Genomic DNA, 24,412 nt, shown 5'->3' with positions numbered 1-24,412 from the left:
GAGTCCGTTATAAAAGTTATAAATATAGTCACGTTATAAACAACTAACCAACGCTGGAGGTCCGTATGGAAACTCGAAATGTGTGTTACTCGAAATGGTTAAAAGTTAAATCAATTTGGTGGCGTTTTACTGCCATGTAACATAGCTAGCTAGCCGCTAACATTAGCCACAGTTAGTAGCCGACTACCCACAATGCATTACGTTATCCCAGCACCCGAACGACACGGCTGTAGAGCAGAATGGCTCTGCTGTAAAAGGGTAAAATCCTCATAGACGTTTTTTTTGTCGGGGGCTGGGGGGTTATCTACATTGGTTACACCGGAAATAGAACCCATAGTTAACGTAAGGCAAAATGGCCGCCAAAAATAAGGTGGATAGGGCAGGTGATTGTGCGCTGCACATGCCAAGAGCAGGCAAGTCCACGCAGCAGCCGAGTTGAGGGCGAGGCCAGGCAGCGGCTGGGCCGTGTGCTTTTCCGGGTCCATATCAGATGGTGGCATTGGATTTGTGGTGTGTGTGTGGGGGTAGGGAGGGAGATTTTAAAAAATCTAGAGTTTTTTTTTGCATAACATACCTCAACCGAGTGGTAGGGATGGCTTAATCAGGTGTGTATCATGTATCTTGAATCATAGTAACATGACTATTAAGACAATGTTGTTTACTTTAGAACTTTGTTCACCGTAGGGCTGTCCCGAATAGCTTTTATTTATTTTTAAGATTCATACCTGGGGAGGTTGTTTCTTGGATTGTCCCAGATTTCCACGTGTTTCCAGGACTGTTACAACCTCCGAGGAACATTGGACCTTGGGAACATTTGGGCTGACCCCATGCTACAGATGTTACTCATTTAGTGCAATCTCCAAATGTCAAAGGTTTTTGATATGGTGATGATGGTGTTCCTACAATGTGTTATTTTGGAGGGATATTATTTATTACAGTATGATCAAAATACACAAAATCGGAAGTACCCCCTTTTTTATTTCATAGATAATAACATTGGATATTTTAATGATATATTGACAGCGGAACTGGAAATATCCCCTATTTTGATTTCAGAAATCCGGTCCCCTTAACTTACACTTACATCCCATAGAGAAAGTATGGAAGCCCTGCCTCTCTTTTCTGCAAGGTAACTTACTCTACAGCATTATACCTAAATTGCATAATACATAATATGTGAGGTACTGCAGTTCCATTCCCTGCTTTCAGCGAGTCATCTGTTTTCAGTAACTACTGTAGGACAGGAGGGAGAGATTGGTTTGTGCTGAGTCATTCTTCTCTTTACTGTCTCCCAGCTTGACCGTTGAGTGAACCAGAGAGTATTGACTGGAGATCATCTCAAACGACAACGCTGCACAACTGTGACCTGCCAGCAGGGGGGAAACAGAAAGGTGCTTTGAGCTGCACATTGACGACAGCCAAGCCAATAAGGCTGTTTTGGATCAGACATTTTGGTCCATTTGTAATGAGCTTTTTCCATCAGTAACATTCAACCAAATCTGCAATCATCCAGCCCGTGTTTAGGGGCTGGGCTGACATTTTGAGGCTGCTGGTGTGCTGCTGGCAGGCTCTCCATCATGTGAAACTCAGTGATGAATCTAAAGTGAGGACTTGATTAAGGAAGTCAAAACAGACTTACGGGCCCCGGTGGAAATGTTCCAGAGCCTGATGGGCAAATTAACGCATCACAGTTACACTTAGTGCCAACTCTTAGCAGACTAATAATCACAACAGGGCTGCAATCAAGAAAAATAACCACATTCATAACGAACTCATCAGTCGAGCCGATTGATTGGTGCAGCTCCAAAATCAAGATAAATGATAATCAAAGTTTATTAAGCTTCTTTAGCATAAATTAGCATAATAGCATAGGGTTTCTTCTGGGGAAATGCAAACGTCAGACCGCCGATCTAAGAAATCATACATTTTCTGATTTTGTAAGACTTTAAATGCACACTTGTCAGGGTGATCTGTGCCGACTTGCCTTTATGCATTGGTTTCCCATCCCTTACACAGTGTCAGACACACTGGCCTTGCTCCATAAGAGTGTCACAGGCAGAGGTGATGAATGGACCCTTGGAGCCATAATGGCCAGCAGAGATGCAGAGTGGGAAGATTAGAGGAGCAGTTACAGCTTCTGTTTCACTGCTTCACCGGACAGTGTCAATGGACATGGAAGATTTATAGTAAAGGGGAAAGAGGGAGAAGGCCTCTCTCCTCCCCCCAATATAACATACAGTCACACAGAGCCGCAGACAGGCAGAGGACGATATAACGTACAGTCACACAGAGCCGCAGACAGGCAGAGGACGATATAACGTACAGTCACACAGAGCCGCAGACAGGCAGAGGACGATATAACGTACAGTCACACAGAGAGCGAGTTGTTCCTGTGTTGTAGTAGCAGTCCTACACACATAGCAAGGCTGATGAGGACCTCAAGTATTCTTTATATGTAAACTGCCTCAATGATGTGTTCAACCTCATCAGAGGCAGCGCCGCGGGAAGTAGGGGTGCTGCAGCACCCCCTAGATTTTTTCAATTTTTTTTTTTTACAAATGTAATTAAAAAATATTTTGCAGTGCACTATGTTCCTTTCTTGTTTAAGAATGTTTCGGGAAATGAAAATGTAGCCTATTTAAATAGAATTATCAACAATAACAATCAAGGAAGTTACATGCTTGTAGGCTAGAGAAGAAGAAGAAGCGCGCATGCAGCAGGTGTGCAACCAACCAACAACCAATACGAATTGTTTAATCTGGCAATAAAGAAATGTGAACTTGACATGCTATTTTAATAGCCTACTCAAAAATGCACCTCCCACTATACAGCAAAGAGAGGAGTCAATGTTTCTTGATATATGCCATTCAGATCAGAATAATTAGTCTAGTCATTAAGTTTGCTGATAATATTTCTATCATGTTAAGTCTGTGTCATGTTAACTGGTGTATTCAGAGCAAATAGGGAGATATAGAGCATTATCATCAAGCTATATATCTCCCTCTTTGCTCTGAATGAGTGAGAAAAGGAGAAAATACTGAATAATTACATCACAACAGTATCCTAATGTTAATTTAAAATGAGATATTCCTCTAAATATGGCAAAAAAATGTAAAAAAAAAATGTCCCAATTTTTTTCGGCGAGAGTCCCTTCCTCCCAGCACCCTCTGCTTAAAGTGACTTCCAGCGGCCCTGGTCAGAGGTGTCGATCTGTGGTGTATCAATGGTTAAAGTCATGACCCTTGCAACCTTATGGTCCAATTCAGCTGCTGACTGGTAAGATGGGTAGACTGCACCTAATGTGGACTCAGCCAGTTAGGCCAGTCAGTCAGCATCTGTGTCAGAGCTTAAAGGAGAAGCCAGGTTGTTTTTTACACCCTGGGCCTTATTTCCAGCTTCAAATATGATGTTTAAGTCACCCTGACATCTTTGGGTTTGATTAGCATCAGCAGAAACCATAATCAGTTTGAACTGCGACCTGAAACGAGGGAAAACAGGGCATGTGAAATGCCTGCATTTATGTCTTGTAAATAGCTTATTTTCCGACACACAGCGGCTCATATGCTTATTAGAGAGAGAATGAGATAAGAGTGATCTAACGTGCCTCTGTGCCGCCGGCAGCCTGCTCTGTTTGCTGTCCGTCACATAGACAGCAGCTCCTGCCGTATTTGCTGCTTGTAATCCATATATGACGTTATTCCATACATACTTAACGGGGGGGGGGGGGGGCTTTGCCAGAGGAGGAAATGGGAGATCTCCATGAGGAAAACACAGAGAGAAGGTAAACACTGCCCATGTGCTTATTACCAAGATTATTAATGATACAAAGTGGGTTGATTACCAGTAAAGCCATCCTTTAACTGGAGTTTGGGGAACAGAAAAACCTTGTTTATTTTATTAATGAATTGATTTAATTAATACAATAAGCACAACCATACAGGTGGCTTCATAACAATAATAGATCAAATGAAAGTTCATGTGTCACATATTCCATCATACAAGCACAATGTGCAGTGAAACGTTGACTAGGATGGATGAGCTGTCAAATTAATTGTACGGGGGGAGTTAAATAGAAAGTAAATCTGATCTAGAGAGTAAAATATAGGCTATACATATAGAAATGAGTATGGATATTCACGTGTATTTACAGAATGTGGATGAATATTGTATACAGTATTCCTAATGAGTAATAAATAGGCTAGAAAGTGCTATAAGGTTGTTTTGGCAAAGAGCTGATGCAATCCGCCTCCAGTAACTGAATGATGACGCGCAAAACAACACTTATTTGCGTTTATTCCACTGACCTAAAAATAAACACTTTTATTTGTGTTTTATTTTGAAGGCAGAGACATTCTACCGGGAGTGAGTTTCCTCGTTGCAGCATGGCAGTTCCTCCCATGGATGTATTAAAAGAACTGGATAGGGGACGAGCCACGCCCACCCATGCATTTGGACGGAGGCTGCTCACTGGCGCATGAAGCCATCATGGGGGGTTTTTCTTCCTGGTTTTACTTCCTGACCATGCAGCCCAAGGCGAAGTGCGCATGTATGCCATGACGTATTCCATGACATCTCCCACCCCTCCCACCCATGGATGTAGATGTAGATGAAGAAAATACACCCGTATACGGCTCTTAGTGGCTTCTGAAGAAAAGATGCCCCATAAAAAATTGTTTGATAATTAAAAGAGTCGTTTTATACTTTGAGTGACACCCGGAAAAAATTCCCCTGGGTTTAACAGCTGCCGGGGTCCCCATGCAAGTGGTGTGGAATTTTCCTTTCTGGGCTGCATGGCGTCACGTGACTTGCAATACAGAGCTTCGCCACCATGTTCAAATGGCTTCACAGCCCAGCACTATTCCTGGGGGCTTGGTTCCTCCTCTCTGGAGCTAAAACTCCTGCCCCTCTGGAGCTCCAGGGGGAGGAGCCCAGTACTGCATCGAGCACCATCTGCAATAATGGGTCTCGCGGTGGAGAGGGGATGGAGCTTGAACAGAGGGCAAAATGCCAGCTGGTAGCATCCTCGCGTAGCCAATATTATGAATGAGTTATGGTTGTCAATCAACCAATATGGTGTAAAACAATCCCAGAATGCAATGCACAATCTTGCGCAATCGATTGCACATTGCATTCTGGGATTGTTTACAGAGCCTAATAGCCCACTGCTACGGACCCTATTCCCTAGCCCCGCCCCCTTCCCTAGCCTCACTAAACGTCAGTGCCAAAAAAAGGGACTAATCTCAAATGTAGTCATCATGGCCCTGTGTAAAAAGAAGAACACAAAATGCAGGTTCTCTTCTACGTTTGTATAAAGGGCAGTTTATAGTACATGTAATATATTATAGTAAGTTACCATCTACTATATTTACTTTTATTTTTAAAAGCTAGTGCTCATCAACACTGCAGAGGCACCCAGGTGATCATTTTTCTCATCGTCATTCTCATCATTGTCTCCTTTGGCGCCACCTGTTGGTGTGACCTGTCGTTTTGGCAAGTGATGGGCTTTCAACACATCCCACTTCTCAGGAACTAGACCTTTGTTGAAGAGCAGAGAGGACAGCCAGGAGAACAGCAAGATGGCCGCTAAGGCACACAGCATGCAGATGGTATTGACTGGAGCGCGTTGGACATAAACACCGTCTTCCAGAGTGCATCCTGGGAAGTGGAGTACAGTTGGCAGCCCTAGCAGCGGCTCTCCAGCCAAAAGTCTTAACAACAGCCCCACCACAAAGCCCATGAGGGCCCCGTAACCATTGGAGATGTTGAAGAAGAGCACGCAGACAAGCTGAGGGAACACCATGATGTAGGTCTGCAGCATGCTGAGAATCCACAACACCGTCACGCTGTTTCCCAGGTTGGTGAGCAATGTGCCGGCCAGACCCACAACTACCACAGTGACACGGATCACCCACTGGAGCTCTCTCCCCGAGGCCTGCAGGGAGAAGAGATACAGATGAAATATAAGACCAAAGACATGCAGGTCAATAATAAACAGGTTTATTAGTGTGCACGTAAACCAGGGGCGTATCTACGGGTGGGCCTGGGTAGGCACAGGCCCACCTACTTCTTGCCCTGGCTCACCCAAAAAAAAAAAAAAAAAAAATGTTTTTTTTTGTTTTTTTTTAAATTGGTTGTTTTCTAGAGGCAAACTTGCTGCTGCCTTGCTAGCTAATGGTTTTGTAGCTTAAAAGCGCAGGGCACATCGGGCCCTATTCTCCCACAGGCCTTCGGCGCTAAAACGGGCCTTAAACGCAAAAAAACGTGCCTTGCGCCTGTTTTGGGACGATATCAATATGGCTTTACGCTGCCAAATGCGCTTTAGGCCGAATGGGCGTGGCGCAGTCCCAGAATGGGCCAAAGTGGGCGTGTCGGCGCTAAATACCTATCTTCCGAGCTGGCGTTAATTTAGCGCCTTGCGCCTTTGAAAAGCAGGCCTATTCCTCCCCTCTCTCCTCTGTCACCCTTACCTGTGTCACTCTCTCCCTCTCTCCTACTGACAGGAGCAGGCATTGGTGTGCGTTTACCAGTTTATTGTGAAATAAATCCTTCCGCGTTGAGTTACTGTCACAAGCCTGTGTGACAACGCGTCCAGCCTGGGTAAAACAACTCCGTGTACTGCTTTGAGGCTGCAGGCAGTCTGACAGGCACAATACGACTGTCTCTCTCTGACTGCCTGTGAATGCCCCAGCATGCAATTGGGTACTCAATTTCGCTACTAAATAGCAACTAAATGAGGCGAAATAGATATAAAAGGTCGATCTAAAATAATGTGTAATGGTAACACAGCCTGCAATTGTAGAACATTTCAATATTGGACCAAATAAATAATCGAAATTAAAACACCACCCTCCCAGCGAGCATTTTTCGGTTGAAAAGACGTTTAAAAAACGTTTAGGGTCAACGTTGAAAAAACGTGCAAGGAAGGTTTGAAAGTGAAAGTTTTTTCACCCACTATTTGCAGACGTTTATTGAACGTTCAGATTTAGACCATATTTCACCAGGTTCTTAAATTAAAAATTCAGCAGCGCACACGGGATTCGAACCCCGCTTTCCCACATTCAAGCCAGTCCGCTTAACGCGGTGAGCTATACATTTTCTTATACTCTATAGAGAGCTGGGCACATATATACTCTATCTCGCACACAACTTGTAGACTACATGATTGTCGACGATCGGGAGTTAAGTTATTTTATGTGATGTGTACGAGACTATTATATTAATGTAACAGACTAAAATTATGTTGTGTGTGTGTGTGTTGTCTATAGGCTGTAGCCTATGGCTTCAGAGGTTACTTCATTTAACACCAGAGACTGAGGAGGTACACAGAGCCTCCTCGCAGAGGAATAACATAGCGTGCCCAGAGCACCTCGTTCCGCACTTGGTGCAGACCGGTGCAGACTTGCTTTGGTCTAGTCTAGTCAGTCACGGTTAGTATAGCTAGCAATTAAGTACTTGCGCATGCATGTTGCGGCAGGAACTGAATTCATTATTTTATAGTATTGCGCTAAACTATTAACCATAGTTGTGTCGTGGAAGCTTTTTGCTGGCACCACATAGCCTATATAGTCCCATATTTATGATATTTCATGTGACATAAAATGCGTTGAAATGTAGTTTTCGTATAGACCAGATTTCAACGCTCAGTTACACAATAAAATGGACAAATGCCAATCCACACACTATCAATATTGCCTCTATTCCAAGCTACAACAAATGTTTTAACAATATGATGAACCAAATTGTGTTTTTTTACACGTTGACGTTGTAACCGCATTTTAGCCGGTTGAAAAGAGGGTGAAATTAGGTCTTAGACGTTCAAACCCAATATCACCCAGATTTCAACTAAAAATCAACGTTGAAAAAACGTTTTGTGCTCGCTGGGCTAAGTGAAACATATATGTCCTCCTGGGCCTATATATATCCTTTGTCGATTTAACGTCATTTAGATAAGTGTCAGAGGAACGCGCTTCAGAACGCGCTTCTACTGTCATGTGCTATACTGTGATGTCCGCTCCAATAACTTTGCCCAACTTCACATTTAGTTTTACAATAAAAACACATTTATGCAATGACTTTACATAATGTAGGGTATATTTATGTGCATCATTCTACCTGCAGCAGGGGAGAGAAAACGATATCATTCTGAACAAACTTTCACCAATATAAAATTAATCTCATCATATAGGGATAGGCTATATTTTTGTAGCTGATGCCTTTAGAACATTATTTTCACTTTGATCTTGCTATAGTGTAGCGTATTTACATGCTTGCAGTATTGAAACTGCAGTTAGATTGGTTTGAGAAGCATAATAATATGGAATAATAGCCTATAATGCAGACAGACAGACTGGATGAAGGGAGGGGGGGGGGGGGGGCAGAGCGTTTGGCTTTCGTCTGGTTTTGCGGGATCACTGGAATTGGAGCTAAAAAGGCAAGCGTGCGATTCGTTTATTGCACTTATCCAATGAGCATGACGGTGCATAATTTTACGCCTAAAAGGCGTGGTTGTAATGCTTTGGGCTGCATCTAGCGCCAGCACGACGATATCAAGTGCGCCTTTCCACGCCCACTGCTTTGCGCTGCGGCTGGCGCTCGGCCTAGAAACTGCGCCGCTGCAACGATAGAGCCCATCATCTCCAGAGTCTAATGCATGACAACTTCATGACATCCAGGAATTTTCGTCATGCAATTGCCCCACCAATTTTATCCAGGCCCACCCAATTTTATCCAGGCCCACCCATAATTGAATTTCTGCCTACGCCCCTGACGTAAACGCAGATTGTAGATTTGTCTCACCTGGGTCCTCAGGATGTTCTTGTAGATGTTGGAGGTGAAGATGGAGGCTGCAGACAGCAGGGCGGAGTCAGTCGATGACATCACAGCAGCAGCTATGGCTCCGATACCGATGATGGAGATGTAGGATGGGGTGAGGTGCTGCAGGACGAGAGGCAGGACTAGAGACGCCTCCCCACGTTCAAATGGAGATGGAGAACCATAGGAAGTCAGGTTCCAGTCTGAGGCATGGACACATAGAAACATTTTGAGACATAAACTGGCAAAAAGGGAATCTGCCCACCTTATTGATTTGATGTAATAGAATGGAAAAACTGTAGATAAAGCAATGAGACTTCCTGCAACACTGCTATGCAGATATGCTACTTTCGGTGCTAGACCTGTATCAGAGGAGACATTTGGAGTACAATTGAACTATTAGACAAAGGATCTTTAAAGGACTTCAGGTAGTGGCGGCTGATCACTAGAGGGCGCTAGGGCGTCACCGAGGGAGAAGAAAGTCCACCTTAAACATGTTAAACATAGTCTAAATTAATTGGATAATGCAAAATAATTATAAAATAAGAATTGCCTAAACTCACACAATGTGCATGGTAGTCTATCTGCCTATCTGTGTCAAACATATGGCCTGGGGGCCAGAAGTGGCCTGCCGGAGGCTCCAATCCGGCCCACAGGATGACTTTGCAAAGTGTGAAAATTGCACTGAGAAGTCCTTCAATCCAATATGATGCACATGCTGCACTTGTGAAGGCTATAGAGGTAGCAGGTTTCATGAGCAAGTTAAATATTAAGTAGCCTATTCATGTTTTCTGTATGAATCACTAAATGGTAAACTATTTTCAGTACGCTTGAATATAGAGAATTGCACATTTGGCATCAATTGTAATGCACCGTTACAGACATAAACCATGTGTGAAAATGTATAGACGGTTTTCACCAGAGCGCAACCCCACAGCACTTCCTTTTTCTCAGCATTCGGCAAACTGCAGAAATATTCACTCGACATCGTTACTTTTGTTTTTGCTGCTCAGCTGTATAGATGGTTTTCACGGAATGGTCAGTCCTGCACTTGAATGTTTTTTTTGTTTATGTCCATAGCAAACACTGCAACAGGAAGTGAGCGGGGGTTCAATTTAGAATGTTTTTGTTGTCAAGTTAAAACCGTCTATACTGTAAAATGTACCTATAATTCTCTACACTAAAGGAAACAGGAAAATTGCAAGGTGTTGTTATTTATAGGTTATTATGCATTGAATTTCTTTGTCTGGCCACTTGACACCAAATTAGGCTGCATGTGGCCGTTGAACTAAAATGAGTTTGACACCGCTGCCTACCTACATATTCGTCTAGATTTCTAATTTTGGCCAATACCAGAATATTCGCTATAGCTTAAAAATTGAGAGGGCCAAAGCTGGTCAAACACAGACTCGGGCCCACAAATTTTCTGAGCTTCAACTTGAAAATATTTTGCGGCCCACTAGAGGGTGCTCGCGGCCTACGCATGGGCTGCAACCCAGTGGTTGAGAAACACTGATACACTGTGATGAAGCTATATGTAAAGCCCTTCCAGTGTGTGTGTGTGTGTGTGTGTGTGTGTGTGTGTGTGTGTGTGTGTGTGTGTGTGTGTGTGTGTGTGTGTGTGTGTGTGTTTGTGTGTCTTTAATGAGGTTAAGCTATTGCAAACCGACAAAGAAAACATGCTGATTCATTAAAAGCTTGTTATCCTCAAACCTTTGATGGGCAGAGTATTATTTTCACGTTAACTTGTTTTGACATCCTAATATTGTGTATGTGTATGTGTATACATGTATATGTGTATGTGTATACATGTGTATGTGTAAGTGTATACATGTGTATGTGTATACATGTGTATTTGTATAGTATACATGTGTATGTGTATGTGTATACATGTGTATGTGTATGTGTATGTGTATGTGTATACATGTGTATGTGTAAGTGTATACATGTGTATGTGTATACATGTGTATTTGTATAGTATACATGTGTATGTGTATGTGTATACATGTGTATGTGTATGTGTATGTGTATGTGTATGTGTATGTGTATACATGTGTATGTGTAAGTGTATACATGTGTATGTGTATACATGTGTATTTGTATAGTATACATGTGTATGTGTATGTGTATACATGTGTATGTGTACATGTATGTGTATACATGTGTATGTGTATAGTATACATGTGTATGTGTATGTGTATGTGTATGTGTATGTGTATGTGTATGTGTATGTGTATGTGTATACATCATGTATACCTGTGGATGCAGCTGTTGCCCCGATCAGAAGAGGAGGAATTGCAAATACAACGACAAGGGCAGCAGCAACGAAGCAGCTGATCTTGGCGGTGGCTGATGAAGTGGCAGACAGCGTCCTCTGGTGGAAAGCCTGATAGCCAAGATTGCCCAAACTCTTCAAATCAAAGAAATCTCAAGTCAGTTCATTAAGTGACAAAAGAACACAAAGCAAAACCAAGGTGAAATAAAGTAATCACACTATGTTTCACCTTAAAGAGTTCAAAGAACCTTGACTTCATTAAAGGAGAATTCGTTTTTTTTTTTTTACATCCTGGACCTTATTTCCAGCTTCAGATATGATTTTTAAGTCACCCTGAGAAGTTCGGTTTGATTAGCATCAGCAGAGATGATCATCAGTTTTGATTGCCAGTGAGGAATACAGGGCATGTGACATGCTTATATTTATGTCCTGAAGAACTCTATATCATTTAGTAGCAATTGGATATAGCATCAACTGATATTGGACATTTCCTTGATATTTCATTTTACCGAAGTGAAAAGATTGTCAGCCCACATCCAGGCTTTCTCTGCCTCCAGTGTCCCCATCCAGGGAACCTGGAGGGTGTTGTTCAGGGCTGTCTGGGTGGTGTTGTTCAGGGCTGTCTGGGTGGTGTTGTTCAGGGCTGTCTGGGTGGTGTCCAAGGAGACAGTATTCATCAAAGTAAATGGGACACACAGCCACTGCAAAGAGACAAGAAACATCTGACTAAAGTAAATGGGACACAAATCACAGTAGTCAAAATGGCTGGATGGCTGGTGTGGCTTTATCTGGGGGCCATGGGGGCCCTATCTTGGTACAGGCGCTATCCCCTTTTTGCACTTGTGCACCTGTTTGCGTGCCTTAACACCTGCTTTATGCTATCATCCCTGCAGGGACGATAGCAGTCTGCCAGGCGCAAGTGTCCAGGTGTTATGGCGAGTTTTGCACCCCCACCCGTCCGCCCCTAAACGCATCCCCACCTCACGCGAACATATTGTAATGATTTAGACTAGGGGTGGGAATCGCTGAGTAGCTCACGATACGATATGGTCACGATACTTGGCCCTCGATAACGATATTATCACGATACAGCGATTCTGCGATAATCGATATTGGAAGATGATACATCACGATACCTGTGTAACTGAAGAGAAAAAAATACCCCTAAAAGGCAAGAAGCAGGTATTATGTATTTATTAGCAGAATTGACATGAACTCTCTCAGAGTTCACTCACTCACTCATAACATTTTCGATACCACGGAGGAAAAGTTACACATTAAGTATTTTTATTATTATTATTAAAACAAGAAAACCTATATAACCTACCTACCTATATCATTTCTAAAAGTAGATGAGCAAACATTTCCATTCATGTAGCCTACAGTATTTATGTTTTTGTTTCAACTACAAACATAAATAAACGTCAACTTGAAACTATGTTTCAACTACCACACACAGCATAATATTTTAGCCTGTTTATTTAAAAAAAAAAAAAAAAAAAAATTAAATAAACATATCGATACTTGGTGCCAGTGTATCGATAACGTATCGCAAGTGGAAATATCGCGATACCGTGAGTATCGATATTTTGTCCCACCCCTAATTTAGACAGAATCATGACTGTTTAAAAATTATAATTGTCTGGGTAGACGTGACTTACCTGTTTTTGGGGCCGGTGTGCAGCATGCACAGCAGGGCCCCTACATTCGGCTCTGTCGCCCAGACCATTTGAGCACGGATTCAGGTTCTAAATGTCTTTCCACACTCCCAGCATGCATTTCGGCATAAGCAGAGGCAGAACGCAGCAGAGAAGACGCCATAAGCTCCGGAAAGTTTTTTACAATTTTAAGTTTTATTTCATCACTAAATTAATTTCTGATGACTTTTGATGCCTACAAGCAGGGTAGTAGGTTTCAATAAGTGCCACTTCACGAACATTTATGGCGAAAAATGGCAAAAAGTTCCAGAGCAAAATTGGCTGCATCTACATCAGCTGAGCTTTTTATTTGTGTAGTACTGCAGGCGGCCTCTGCGCTGGTATTGCGCAATACCCTCAAGAACGCATCGTCTCAAACTGCCAACAGCGTCATGTGTGCTTGTGACCTAGCAAGTTAATTCTTCCAAGAACGACTAGCAAGAACGTTCTCCCCAAGAACACAAGAACAAGAATGCATTCTTGGTATTGAGAAACGGCCCAGGTATACTGTGGCTAGCTCGTCAGTCAGGCCACTCACTGAACAGCAGGCCAGGCGCCGCCTACTGGTTTACTAGTGTTTTTATTACTTTATTCAGGGTTAAAGTGGGTGCATCTCATTGTAAAATTGGACTCGGCCCAAATTGGGCTTCAAACGGCCCAAATCTGTCTTCAACCGGCCCAAATCTGGCTTCAACTGGCCCAAATCTGGCTTCAAACGACCCAAATCGGGCTTCAAACGGCCCAAATCTGGCTTCAAACGGCCCAAATCTGGCTTCAAACGGTCCAAATTGGGCTTCAAACGGCCCAAATTGGGCTTCAAACAGCCCAAATTTTTCGCCGCCGCCCTTCGGACGCCGGCACGCACGTCGGCCCGTATCGGCCTGGCCTGCTTGGTATCTAATGCCCGGCATGAATTATGGTCCCAGTCCGCCCCTGCTTGCATGTACAGTTTAACAATCGCTTGTTTGCTGACATGTACAGTAATTCTAACAATTGTTTGTTTGCCACATGTAATGTAATGTGAGATACACTAGTATCGTTCATAATTAATGAATTTGCAGTCTTTCGTTTGACAGTTATTGAAAGTTTTGCGGGGGGGGGGGGGGGCACCACAAAACAATTATGCTTAGGGCACCCAAATGGCCAGCAGCGGCCCTGAGCTCGTTACACGGACACGGAGGACGCTGCAGCTCCACACTACTTTTTTGCTCGTTACACGGAGGACGCTGCAGCTTGACATGCCACAGTAAGGGTAATGAATATGCTACGTGAACGTTAGCAGGTACTTTAGCCTATGCAGTAGGCTAAGTAATAGGCTATCATCTCATTGTTGCTAGGTATGTCTCCACTATATGCACTCGCGGAGTGGAGACATGAGGAGTCTTTGTTTAGAAAGAGCTGGGGGGAGGGGGGTGCTGGCGAGGGGAGTCCATAGCAGTTGTATAACATAACACAATAGACAGGCAGTAATTTAAATGAAATCTCCATAACGTTACAGCGTATAATAGCGTATAATAACCAATTGCCCGAACGATTCATTAATATGCTACGTGAACGTTAGCGGTCCATAACGCTACAGCGTATAATAACCAATTGCCCGAACGATTAATTAATATGCTACGTGAACGTTAGCAGTCCATAACGTTACAGCGTATAATAAGCTATTCCCCGAACGATTAATTAATTAATATGCTACGTGAACGTTAGCGGGTACTTTAGCCTATGCAGTAGGATAAGTAATAGGCAATAGGCTACCATGCACCGGCTCTATGCCAGGTGCATAGAGCCTTGGCATGTGGCACGCCTACTCCATGCATGTCCAGTACAATTATAACAGGTATGCGCTTGTGCACGCCCCCAATTTGCATTGCACGCGGCGTTCAACGAGCACAAAACAAGGGCAAATGCAAAATTACCGCTTTTGCAACGATAGGGCCCCTTGTGTTTTGAGACTTCCATGATTTTTATATAGCACCCCCAAGTCCTGTACAATCAAAGAAGCAAGAAGATCTTGTTTTACGCAAGATGGGACCTTTACTGTAAGTAAATGATTTGAAATGGTACTTCAATTGTTTAGAGAGAATATTTTTAGAAGGCAGTTTTTTGAGGGAATGAAACCTTGGTTGCACTGGGCCATCCTTACTATGAAATCTGACAGCAGGATTTAAGCAAACTCACCAAACTGACAAATATGAGAAGGAGCTGTATGATGTCTGTGTAGGCCACCGAGTAGAGACCTCCCAGCAGTGTGTAGGTAATGGCAACTGCAGCAGAGATCCAGATGCTTAGAGTGTAGGACACATCCAGAATCACACTCATGGTTGCACCTATAACACACACACACACACACACACAGAAGGAGAGAGGACCAAGCTGGTACACACATCTATGTACGCACACACATTTATCCATCTCTATGCCGATGACACTGTTTCATACTCTGCTGGCCCCTCTCCGGATGCTGTCCTGAAAACTCTTCAGGAGAGCTTCCAGGGAATTCAGGCAGGGTTCTCTGCCCTTGGCCTGGTCCTTAACATCAGTAAAATGAGATCATTACGTTTGAAAGTTGGTCACCATCCACTTCAACTGTTTAGGAGAATGCTGCAACTGTGTTTTGCTGTGAAACTCCAGGAATGTTTTCTGGACTAAAAAACTCCCGTCCTTCCATCGACATGGGGGTGAGTAGACTGAATTTTAATTTTTGGGTGAACTTATCCTTTCATTAATCATACGTGTGTTTTGGGTGTAGCATGAACCCAACCAATCAGAGTGTCATCTCCCATTCGCTTTAAAAGCCAGGTGTGCTTGCACCTTGGCACATTGTTATTTCAATGGAAGATTTGGTAAGTTGGAGACACGAACGATTCTCAGCTGAGGAAACGGATCTGCACGTGTGCGAAGTGAAAGCGTACGAGCAGACCTACAATCAACAAAATAATAGCCAACAGCATCATAAGTTTTTCAAAAAGATGGGCCGATCTTTTTGTATTTTTGAATGACATGCAGCTCTCTCTCTATCTCATTGAGTGAACTTCCCTGTCGTTCCAATTCTGTGGATTGCTACAATGGAAGTCAGCTAGAGTGAATTGTGACATCACACACTCAAGGCTGGCTTCAAAGGCTGCAATTATATAGGTTGAAAAAAAGCATAAAACGTAAACTGTGGTTTCTCAAAAAGTACAAGAGATATCTAAAAGGTGAATAAGAGTAATAATGCATTAAAAGTGGTGACCTGTTTAAAGCTTGAATGGAGTTTCTAGCTTAAAGTATCGAGTAGTCAGAGAGCAAAGAGGACATGGTTTGAACAGTCCGACTTTCAGTGTCAACAACAGGAAAGGCGAGAGTTGACCGAGGAAGCAAAAAGGGGGCGGTCTGATGTCGCCTGTCTCCTAAAGGGCCGGTGCAGTGGCGAAACCCACGTGACACAGATAGAGTGTCACGTGACACAGATAGAGTGTCACGTGACACAGATAGAGTGTCACGTGACACAGATAGAGTGTCACGCGACACAGATAGAGTGTCACGTGACACAGATAGAGTGTCACGTGACACAGATAGAGGAATTGACTGGCAGTTTGACCCTCTCGTTCTTCTAAAGCATCGCTGTCTGGACACATGACATGCAGCAGTATGCACTCTGTCTGTATGTGTTGGCATATTTAGTGTTCATTGCTTACATACCTAAACTAATAAGTGTTGCAGTCACCCAAATAATGTCTGCTAGAAGTGATGTCGTCGCCAAAACAGCCGTTGGTACTTTTCCGTACTTGATCTGGAAAGGATCCATCATGGTCATGTATTTCCTGTCTCTCATCGGCCCGGCAAAGAAAAGACCACCTAATAAAACAAAGAGACATTTGCATTCTGTAACAACATGGATCACCTACAGCTTCTTGTCACATTTTTTGTTGTTGAACCAGAGAGAGTCCAGTCAGACCCTACGCTACGCACACCAGCGTCTGAAAGAAATATGAATGGTGGTGAACGGAGAGAGCTGTTACTTATTTTGATCTAATTTGAATTGTGCCACGGGCATAGGCGGAGTTTGAATTTTAGTTCTGGGGGGGCCACTTCTGCAGGAGACACACATTTGAAAAAATGTGGCCGTTTTACATTTGAAATTTTGCCCGTTTGAAGCCAGATTTAGAGGAATATCTCATTTTAAGGCTGGCATCATCATGGTCTCTCTCTAATTATTGTTATTATATATAAGTATAAGAATGGAAATATAAGAAATATTAGAATATGAGTAGAATTACAGAACATTAATACTCATTATTGTATGTTTAGTAATGTAATGTATATTTATATAGTGCTTCACTGTTAGCTGTTTAACTTAATAACTACAAACATAAATAAACGTCAACTTGAAACTATGTTTCAACTACCACACAAAGCCTATAATATTATAGCCTATGTTTATAAAAAAATTAAAAAAAATGGACCGGGCTCGCGGTCGATTGAGCGGTTCCATACAAAACTAAACCTTACGTTTCAGTTTCAGGACAAACTGCGACTTTCTTGACATGCATAGTTATCTTTTAAATTTACAAGATTTACATGTGAACCTCATGGCTCAATTCAAACAGGACCAAAGACGTATTGTCTCTTTCCACCACATCTATATTTTTTTAAGACCTTGGTATGCAGGTACTGTATGAGTCAGAAAGCTGACATAATAACAGGTTACATATTGTAACTCCAGGTGGAGCCTAGTAGCTCCATTTGCCTAGTTCAGTCACATAGAGAGGATTAGCACACATCAACCCACAATGTGTGAGCCGTATGATGCAGAGCGTATATAAGCAGCAGCTCCGCCGACTTAGGCTACGTTCACACAGCCATCCTTAGTGCTTGAATCTAATCTTTTCCCCCCTAAGTGACTCAGATCCATCTTTTTTCATGACTGTGTGAACAGTACAAGTCACATTGAAAGTTACTTTTTTAAAGACGACCTGGGCTACTTTCAAATGTGGTAAAACATCAGATTCGAATCTGATGTTTTTGAAAGTGACTCCGGTGTGAACAGACATCTGGCCCATATCTGACTTAATGCTTCAATGTGACTACTTCTTCTTCTTCTGTTGAGTTTTATGGCAGTTGGCATCCTTAAATGGTGCATTACCGCCACCTACTGTATTGCTAAAACTATAGCGCAAATACAATATCAATAAAAACTGTCCACCCAAAATGCGCCCATTCACCCCAATATCCATACTGTGGCCCAGACCAGTCGTCTAGGGCGAAGCGAACGCTTCATTCAGCATTTTCGTCAAGTCATCTCCCGAAATATCTTCAATATCCACAAATTTCCTGGCAGCGTCCACCACTTCAATGGGACTTTTACGTCATTCCAGAGCGACATTCGTCACTATTCTGCGCAGGAGGGAGGGGGAGGACCAACACGCGGGCATTGAAATTAAACCGTGAACAACAGATGAAACAACATCGTCAGCTACCGCCATGTTTACTGCTGTCTTCTTCCGGGTTTATGTAGAACAGCAGTGCGCTGCGTGTGACGTTATTGTTGTTCTTCTGCGCATGCGGGTCACTTCAGGTCCTTGATCTGTTCACACTGGAGTCGGATATGGGCCACTTTTAAAAAGTCTGTGTGAACAGCCACACAAAAAATCTGATGTGAGCATCAAGTCAGATTCAAGCACTAAGGATGGCTGTGTGAACGTATCCTTAGTCACATTCAGTGACTATGCAGCATCAGGTCACTAGCCACCCGGCTCCACCTGTGATCATATCACAAGTTACAATACGTAACTTTGATTATATTTCTCACAGGCTCCGCCTAGTGGCTCCATTTGTCTACTGAGGCGGAGTCCGATCAGTACACCACTGATGTGACAACAGCACCAAAAACACTGCTGAGTCACAAAATATTGGCTGCATAGTGCAATAACCCAGGATCAGGATTCACCCACACCCCTGTCCTCTCTCAAGGTGTGGGCGGGTACCCTAACATTACCATCCCCGCCTCCCCCCACTGCCTCTAGACAGGGGTGTGTGTGTGTGTGGGGGTGGGGTCAGTCTCTAACAGGCCACTGCCTCTAGACAGGGGGGTGTGTGTGTGGGGGTGGGGTCAGTCTCTAACAGGCCACTGCCTCTAGACAGGGGGGGGTGTGTGTGTGGGGGTGGGGTCAGTCTCTAACAGGCCACTGCCTCTAGACAGGGGTGTGTGTGTGTGGGGGTGGGGTCAGTCTCTAACAGGCCACTGCCTCTAGACAGGGAGGTGTGTGTGTGTGGGGGTGGGGTCAGTCTCTAACAGGCCACTGCCTCTAGACAGGGGTGTGTGTGTGTGTGGGGGTGGGGTCAGTCTCTAACAGGCCACTGCCTCTAGACAGGGGGGGGGTGTGTGTGTGTGGGGGGGGGGCAGTCTCTAACAGGCCACTGCCTCTAGACAGGGGTGTGTGTGTGGGGGGGGGGGGGTCAGTCTCTAACAGGCCATAGCCCAAGAGACTCAAGCTAGAGGGTCAGAGCAAGCGGTCAGGAACACAGATAAGTATAATGAACACAGAGCCCAGAAGAGCAGAACATAGCCAGACATCCAAACAAAGATGGATGGATGGATGGATAAGCTGGCCCAGGACGATAGGACAGGATAGATAGATAGATAGATAGATAGATAGATAGATAGATAGATAGATAGATAGATAGATAGATAGATAGATAGATAGATAGATAGATAGATAGATACAGTAGATAGATAGATAGATGGATGGATGGATGGATGGATGGATGGATAGATAGATAGATAGATAGATAGATAGATAGATAGATAGGTAGATAGATAGATAGATAGATAGATAGATAGATAGATAGATAGATAGATAGATAGACGGATAGATTTATGTCCGTTGCATGTACAAGTAACCTACTTGTACAGCAGGTGGCGGTAAGCACCTTGAAGGTGTCAGCGACCCGCCTATTAACCGAGAGAAGAAGAAAGCTGGCATCAGCTAGCTGTTAGCTCTGTGCGCTACGTTACTTATGTGGCAATAAAATGCCACTGAATGACCAGATTAGATGGTGAAATCAGACGGTGACACTGACTATCACGTTGTACAACAGCGGGATGGTGTACACAGCATTAATTATAGCCTCCTTCACCGCCTCGGCCGCCATCTTCTCGGAACGCCTCCTCTCGAGACCTTGACTCTGATTTGCTAAACGGACAGTGACTATCCGACCATCCGATACGTCCATCCAGAAAAAGTTCATCCCTCTTCAACTTTCTATCCATCAAAACGTATGCAGATTTTCTGGATACGTACACTACTGAGTGCTCCACGGACAGTCGGACAGCTGTTATTGAAAATGCATGGAAGTGAACAGAGAAATGAACGCACACGGACAGACACCAGTGTGGCCAAGGCCTAAGCTGACCCAGGACGCTGGTCCAGAAGCCCCCCCTTGGTAACCGCATGAGGGAGAAGGGCCAGGCAGACCGGTTTCTCACCAGGCTCGTGCCAGCACTGAGCACTCGACTGGAGAAACACCCACCACATCCAACAGAAACGGATGGATAGGGCAGAGGGTCAACCAGGACGCCTGACAAGAGAACTTCTCACAGATCACGTGCTTCAGTGTAGAGCACAGATCCAGACAAAGAGCCCGACACATCCAACAGGTAGAACCTGATGAACGGACAGGGCGTTGATCAAGATGTCGCTGTACAGATCTCAATCTCAATCAGAGAAGCAAAGAGCTGATGAGAGAATGGTATTGTGGAACACCAGGGCCCTGTCCACCATGGAACCGTCTGTCAAACTGTGGAATGGTAGGGATTTGAAGAATCTGGTTGAAAGGTAGGTAGAGGCATAGGGGGAGGGGAAGGTGGGGGGGATCACTCTCTCATTTTGTGAATGTGTTGCTGTCTTTTGTGTTTGTTTTCAAATATTGTCCATGTCTGGGAGGGCTGACAGTTGGAAGAAGCTCAGGGGAAATCAGTCTTCAGCGTGAGACTGATGTGGGCAGCGGAGATGAGGGAGAGAGCAGGCAGGTGGGAGATTGTGGAGACATGAACATCCTCATCTTCCCCCTGCGATTGCCCTTCGTCCGAAGCTGGAGGAGACGAAGATAGCGCACAGCATCGGGGGCCAAGTTAGCAGTGTCAGTGTTGGGCTGGCCGACACCGGCGGCTGGGCATTCTCGTCGTTGCTATCATCGAGCACAAAGTAGTCATTGCTGCAATGCTCGCACTGGGAGTGTGCCCAGCGCTATTGATGAGCAACAGGAAACGAGGCACAGCTTTTGCAGGCCGGCTCGTAGCATGCTTTGGAAGCAAAGGTCTGTAGAGACCCCAGCATGTCTAGCTGGCTGGCAGAGCAGGCGGAGCTGCCGCTTATGGGGCATTCCTTTAAAACTGGGAAACGGGAATGTGACGGTTCAAAGGTTATGAGCTCAAACGGTGACGTCACTAGTGCTCGGATTTTCTCTGACAAACTTGTCGAAGCCTCAGCAGCCCCGACCTCAGAAATCCAAGATGGCTGCTCCGCGCAACAACAGTAGTTAAAATCGTAGTAAATACTGTTTATTAGCACTTCTGAACGGGCCGTTATATATTATATATATATATAATATATTATATTTATATAATAATATATAATAATTGTTATATATAATATATTATATATATATATAATAAAACGGCTCTCTCAAATCAAGCAATCTGATTGGTTCACAGTCATTGAATAAATCCCGTAACCCACTCCAATAACCCATGGCCATGGGTTATGAGTTGCCATGGCAACTCTCTTACTAAAAGGCTTTGGTTACCTCAAATGACAATGTAGAAAAAACAAATGGCGGAGACAGCTGTCAGATCCTTGTGAATCGATCTTCGCTTATAACTTTACTAATACTTCGCAGAAAATTATGTTTTGTACAAGAATAGACGCGGGTTAATGTCTTCTTTGCAAAAAAAAAGGCTGTTAACCCCGCATTTAACCCCGCATTTAACCCCCGTAACGTTAGTTGGTGTCGGGCTTTCCAGAAAGCTCTCAGCTTCTCAGCAAGCGCCAGGATTGGCCAATGTCAACTTCAGTCTCCAGAACGATCCAATCAAATCACCCGCACGTTCTTGCGGTCCCGCCTTACAGTAGTGTTTCAACTGACTCTACCAGAATGCCATGCCAGTCGGACTTATAGTATTATTATTATTATTATATTATCATACTTGGAAACCGTTTTATAAAAGCAATATAGCACTCGAGCTGCGTGTGTTGTGGCATATATCCTGCTGCTCAGCAGTTATCCCACGAGGCCGCAGGCCGAGTGGGATAACAGCTGATCAGCGGGATATATTTGCCACAACACACTGGCTCTCATGCTATATTGCTTAAATATATTATATATAATATATTATATACGCTCTGACGTCGTACGACACCCACATTGGTTGACGTGCAAATTCAGTGTGCCAATCCTCTCTATGTGACTGAACTAGGCAAATGTTATTGTGCTTATTGTCCGTGTTCAGAGGATCACGCGTTGAATGACTAGCCTAGTGTTGATAAATGAATGACTACTCATTTCAGATGCATGCTGATACTACTATGGTATAATGTGATAACGGATTTAGAATGGTGATTAAACTTTAACGCACACCTGCCGGCCAATCAGAAAAGAGTATTCACTCTGTGACAGGCCTGTATTATAATTGTTCTGATGTTGACAGACTTACCGACAATGAAACCGATGATATATCCTGCTGGGTAGTTGATAGCCCAGATTAGACCAGAATAGGGGCTGTAAACCATCTCTGCTGCGCCAATAATGAAGTTTCCTCCAATCCACGTAGCTGAGGGATAAGCACACACACACACACACACACACACACACACACACACACACACACACACACACACACACACTCACACACACACACACACACACACACACACACACACACACACACACACACTCACACACACACACACACACACACACACACACACACACACACACACACACACACACACAGACATGTATGTTAGGGTTAATACACTCCTGTCAGTGCCCCTGAGCAAGGCACTGGCAAAAATAATTGGAGTTGGTCCCCGGGCGCTGCACTGCGGCTGCCCACTGCTCCTAGTTCTAGGAAGGTTCCTAGTAGAGGATGGGTCAAATGCAGAGGATGAATTTCCCCATGGGGATAAATAAAGTATAACTTAACTTAACTTAACTTAACACAAAGGAAAAGGACTATTATGTAAAAAAAAAAAAAATGGAAAGTTTATGTCCACTGAGGACACCTTTTTCAGACACCAGCCCTGCACCTCCCAAACTCACCTGTCATGGTAAAGATTCCCACCACCAAGCTGATGCCTCGATTTGCCAGTAGAGTCACCTCCATTCTGTTAGATTTGTTCATCGTCTCTTCCTTCTTTGATTTAAAAGAAGCCCAGACGCCGATCCCAAGAACCAGCAGGTAGAAGAACACCATGGCTATCACTCCTGGGACGTTCAGAGCCATGCTGTACCCAACTAAAAAACAATTTGTCTGGCTGAATGATTTGCTCTAAAGTCAGACTGGCTTTGTGACTGTGGCACATACACAGATTGACTGTCCGAAGTGAGATGTTTCACCTGTCCAGGTGGAACATGTCTGAACTGCTGCTGCCTGAGGGACTAATGGAAAGTTACAGAGGGGAAAGTTACAGAGGGGAGGATGCAATAGTCTGATTTCCCAACTTGTCCTTGGCTGCTAGACACTACAGTAGCCAGACTGATGCTAAGATTTATACAGCTGGTCTTTAACCAGTGTCACACTTGTAGTCATGTAGATTTATACAGCTGGTCTTTAACCAGTGTCACACTTGTAGTCATGTAGATTTATACAGCTGGTCTTTAACCAGTGTCACACTTGTAGTCATGTGAGCTGTTTAAACTCCAGGATTCAGCTTAACACCTGAGGCTGCACAACTGACAACATTTCAACATCCACAGCAAACCTGGGGCCCGAGCGTAGAGTTCTCACTTTTAGCCCGAGCCCGACGGGACCCGACCCGCCCAGCCCGACGCGCTCGGGCTGACAATTTATAGATTTCAGGCCATGCGTGTAAGATCGACTCGCCCTACCGGACGTGCTCGGGCTCCTGCCACTACAGATGAAGTTAAACTCTCACAACTTTTATTTTCAAAAAGTACGGCTCGTGTTTATGAGAAATGGTCCTGGACATCCTGATCATTGAATAAGTTTGTATTATTCATATTTGTAATGTATTGTAATAAACCTTGGTTGTTAGAGATTTTAAAGATACCGTAACGCTGCCACCACTTTTGTTAAGCCGGTCTGGTCCAGTGCCAGAGGTAAGACAATATTCACCACAGAGATGGAATATACAGCTTTTATTAAAGGTACACAATTCATTAAAGCAACACCCCAGCAATAAGTCAATTCCCAGTAAGTCCAAATGGCCCCTAAAAAGCTGCAAGTGAATTAGAACAGCCAGAAACACTGCACACTAATGAAACACAGTATCAAAATGCATAGCACTCAATACGGACCAGTCCAAACTGTAGGCCGGTCAGAACCAACTTGTAACAATAGGAGGAGGCAGAGGTCCCCTCTAGTCATGACTCACCGTGTTGCCTCTTAATGAGCTCTTGGCAGGGT

At 43.9% G+C, this 24,412-nt stretch overlaps 1 protein-coding gene across 1 annotated transcript in view; it reads right to left on the bottom strand.

The window, feature by feature from the left end:
- Positions 1 to 23,269, bottom strand: part of LOC310787887 (high-affinity choline transporter 1-like) — a gene marked incomplete at both ends in the record, with an annotated part of 35,325 nt that extends 12,056 nt beyond the window's left edge. Inside the window, 8 exons of the mRNA XM_083649342.1 lie at positions 5,413 to 5,932; positions 8,797 to 9,014; positions 11,068 to 11,221; positions 11,596 to 11,787; positions 14,962 to 15,110; positions 15,696 to 15,703; positions 16,551 to 16,620; positions 23,086 to 23,269. Of these exons, the coding sequence (XP_083505468.1) occupies positions 5,413 to 5,932; positions 8,797 to 9,014; positions 11,068 to 11,221; positions 11,596 to 11,787; positions 14,962 to 15,110; positions 15,696 to 15,703; positions 16,551 to 16,620; positions 23,086 to 23,269 (1,495 nt within the window). The remainder of the gene's footprint in view (positions 1 to 5,412; positions 5,933 to 8,796; positions 9,015 to 11,067; positions 11,222 to 11,595; positions 11,788 to 14,961; positions 15,111 to 15,695; positions 15,704 to 16,550; positions 16,621 to 23,085) is intronic.
- Positions 23,270 to 24,412: the final 1,143 nt, after the last annotated feature.

The sequence above is a fragment of the Poromitra crassiceps genome, assembly GCF_964638095.1.
Source record: "Poromitra crassiceps genome assembly, chromosome: 13".
Taxonomy (NCBI): domain Eukaryota; kingdom Metazoa; phylum Chordata; class Actinopteri; order Beryciformes; family Melamphaidae; genus Poromitra; species Poromitra crassiceps.
The sequence above is the reverse complement of the archived record's forward strand: the minus strand, read 5'-3'. Positions and strand labels throughout refer to the sequence as shown.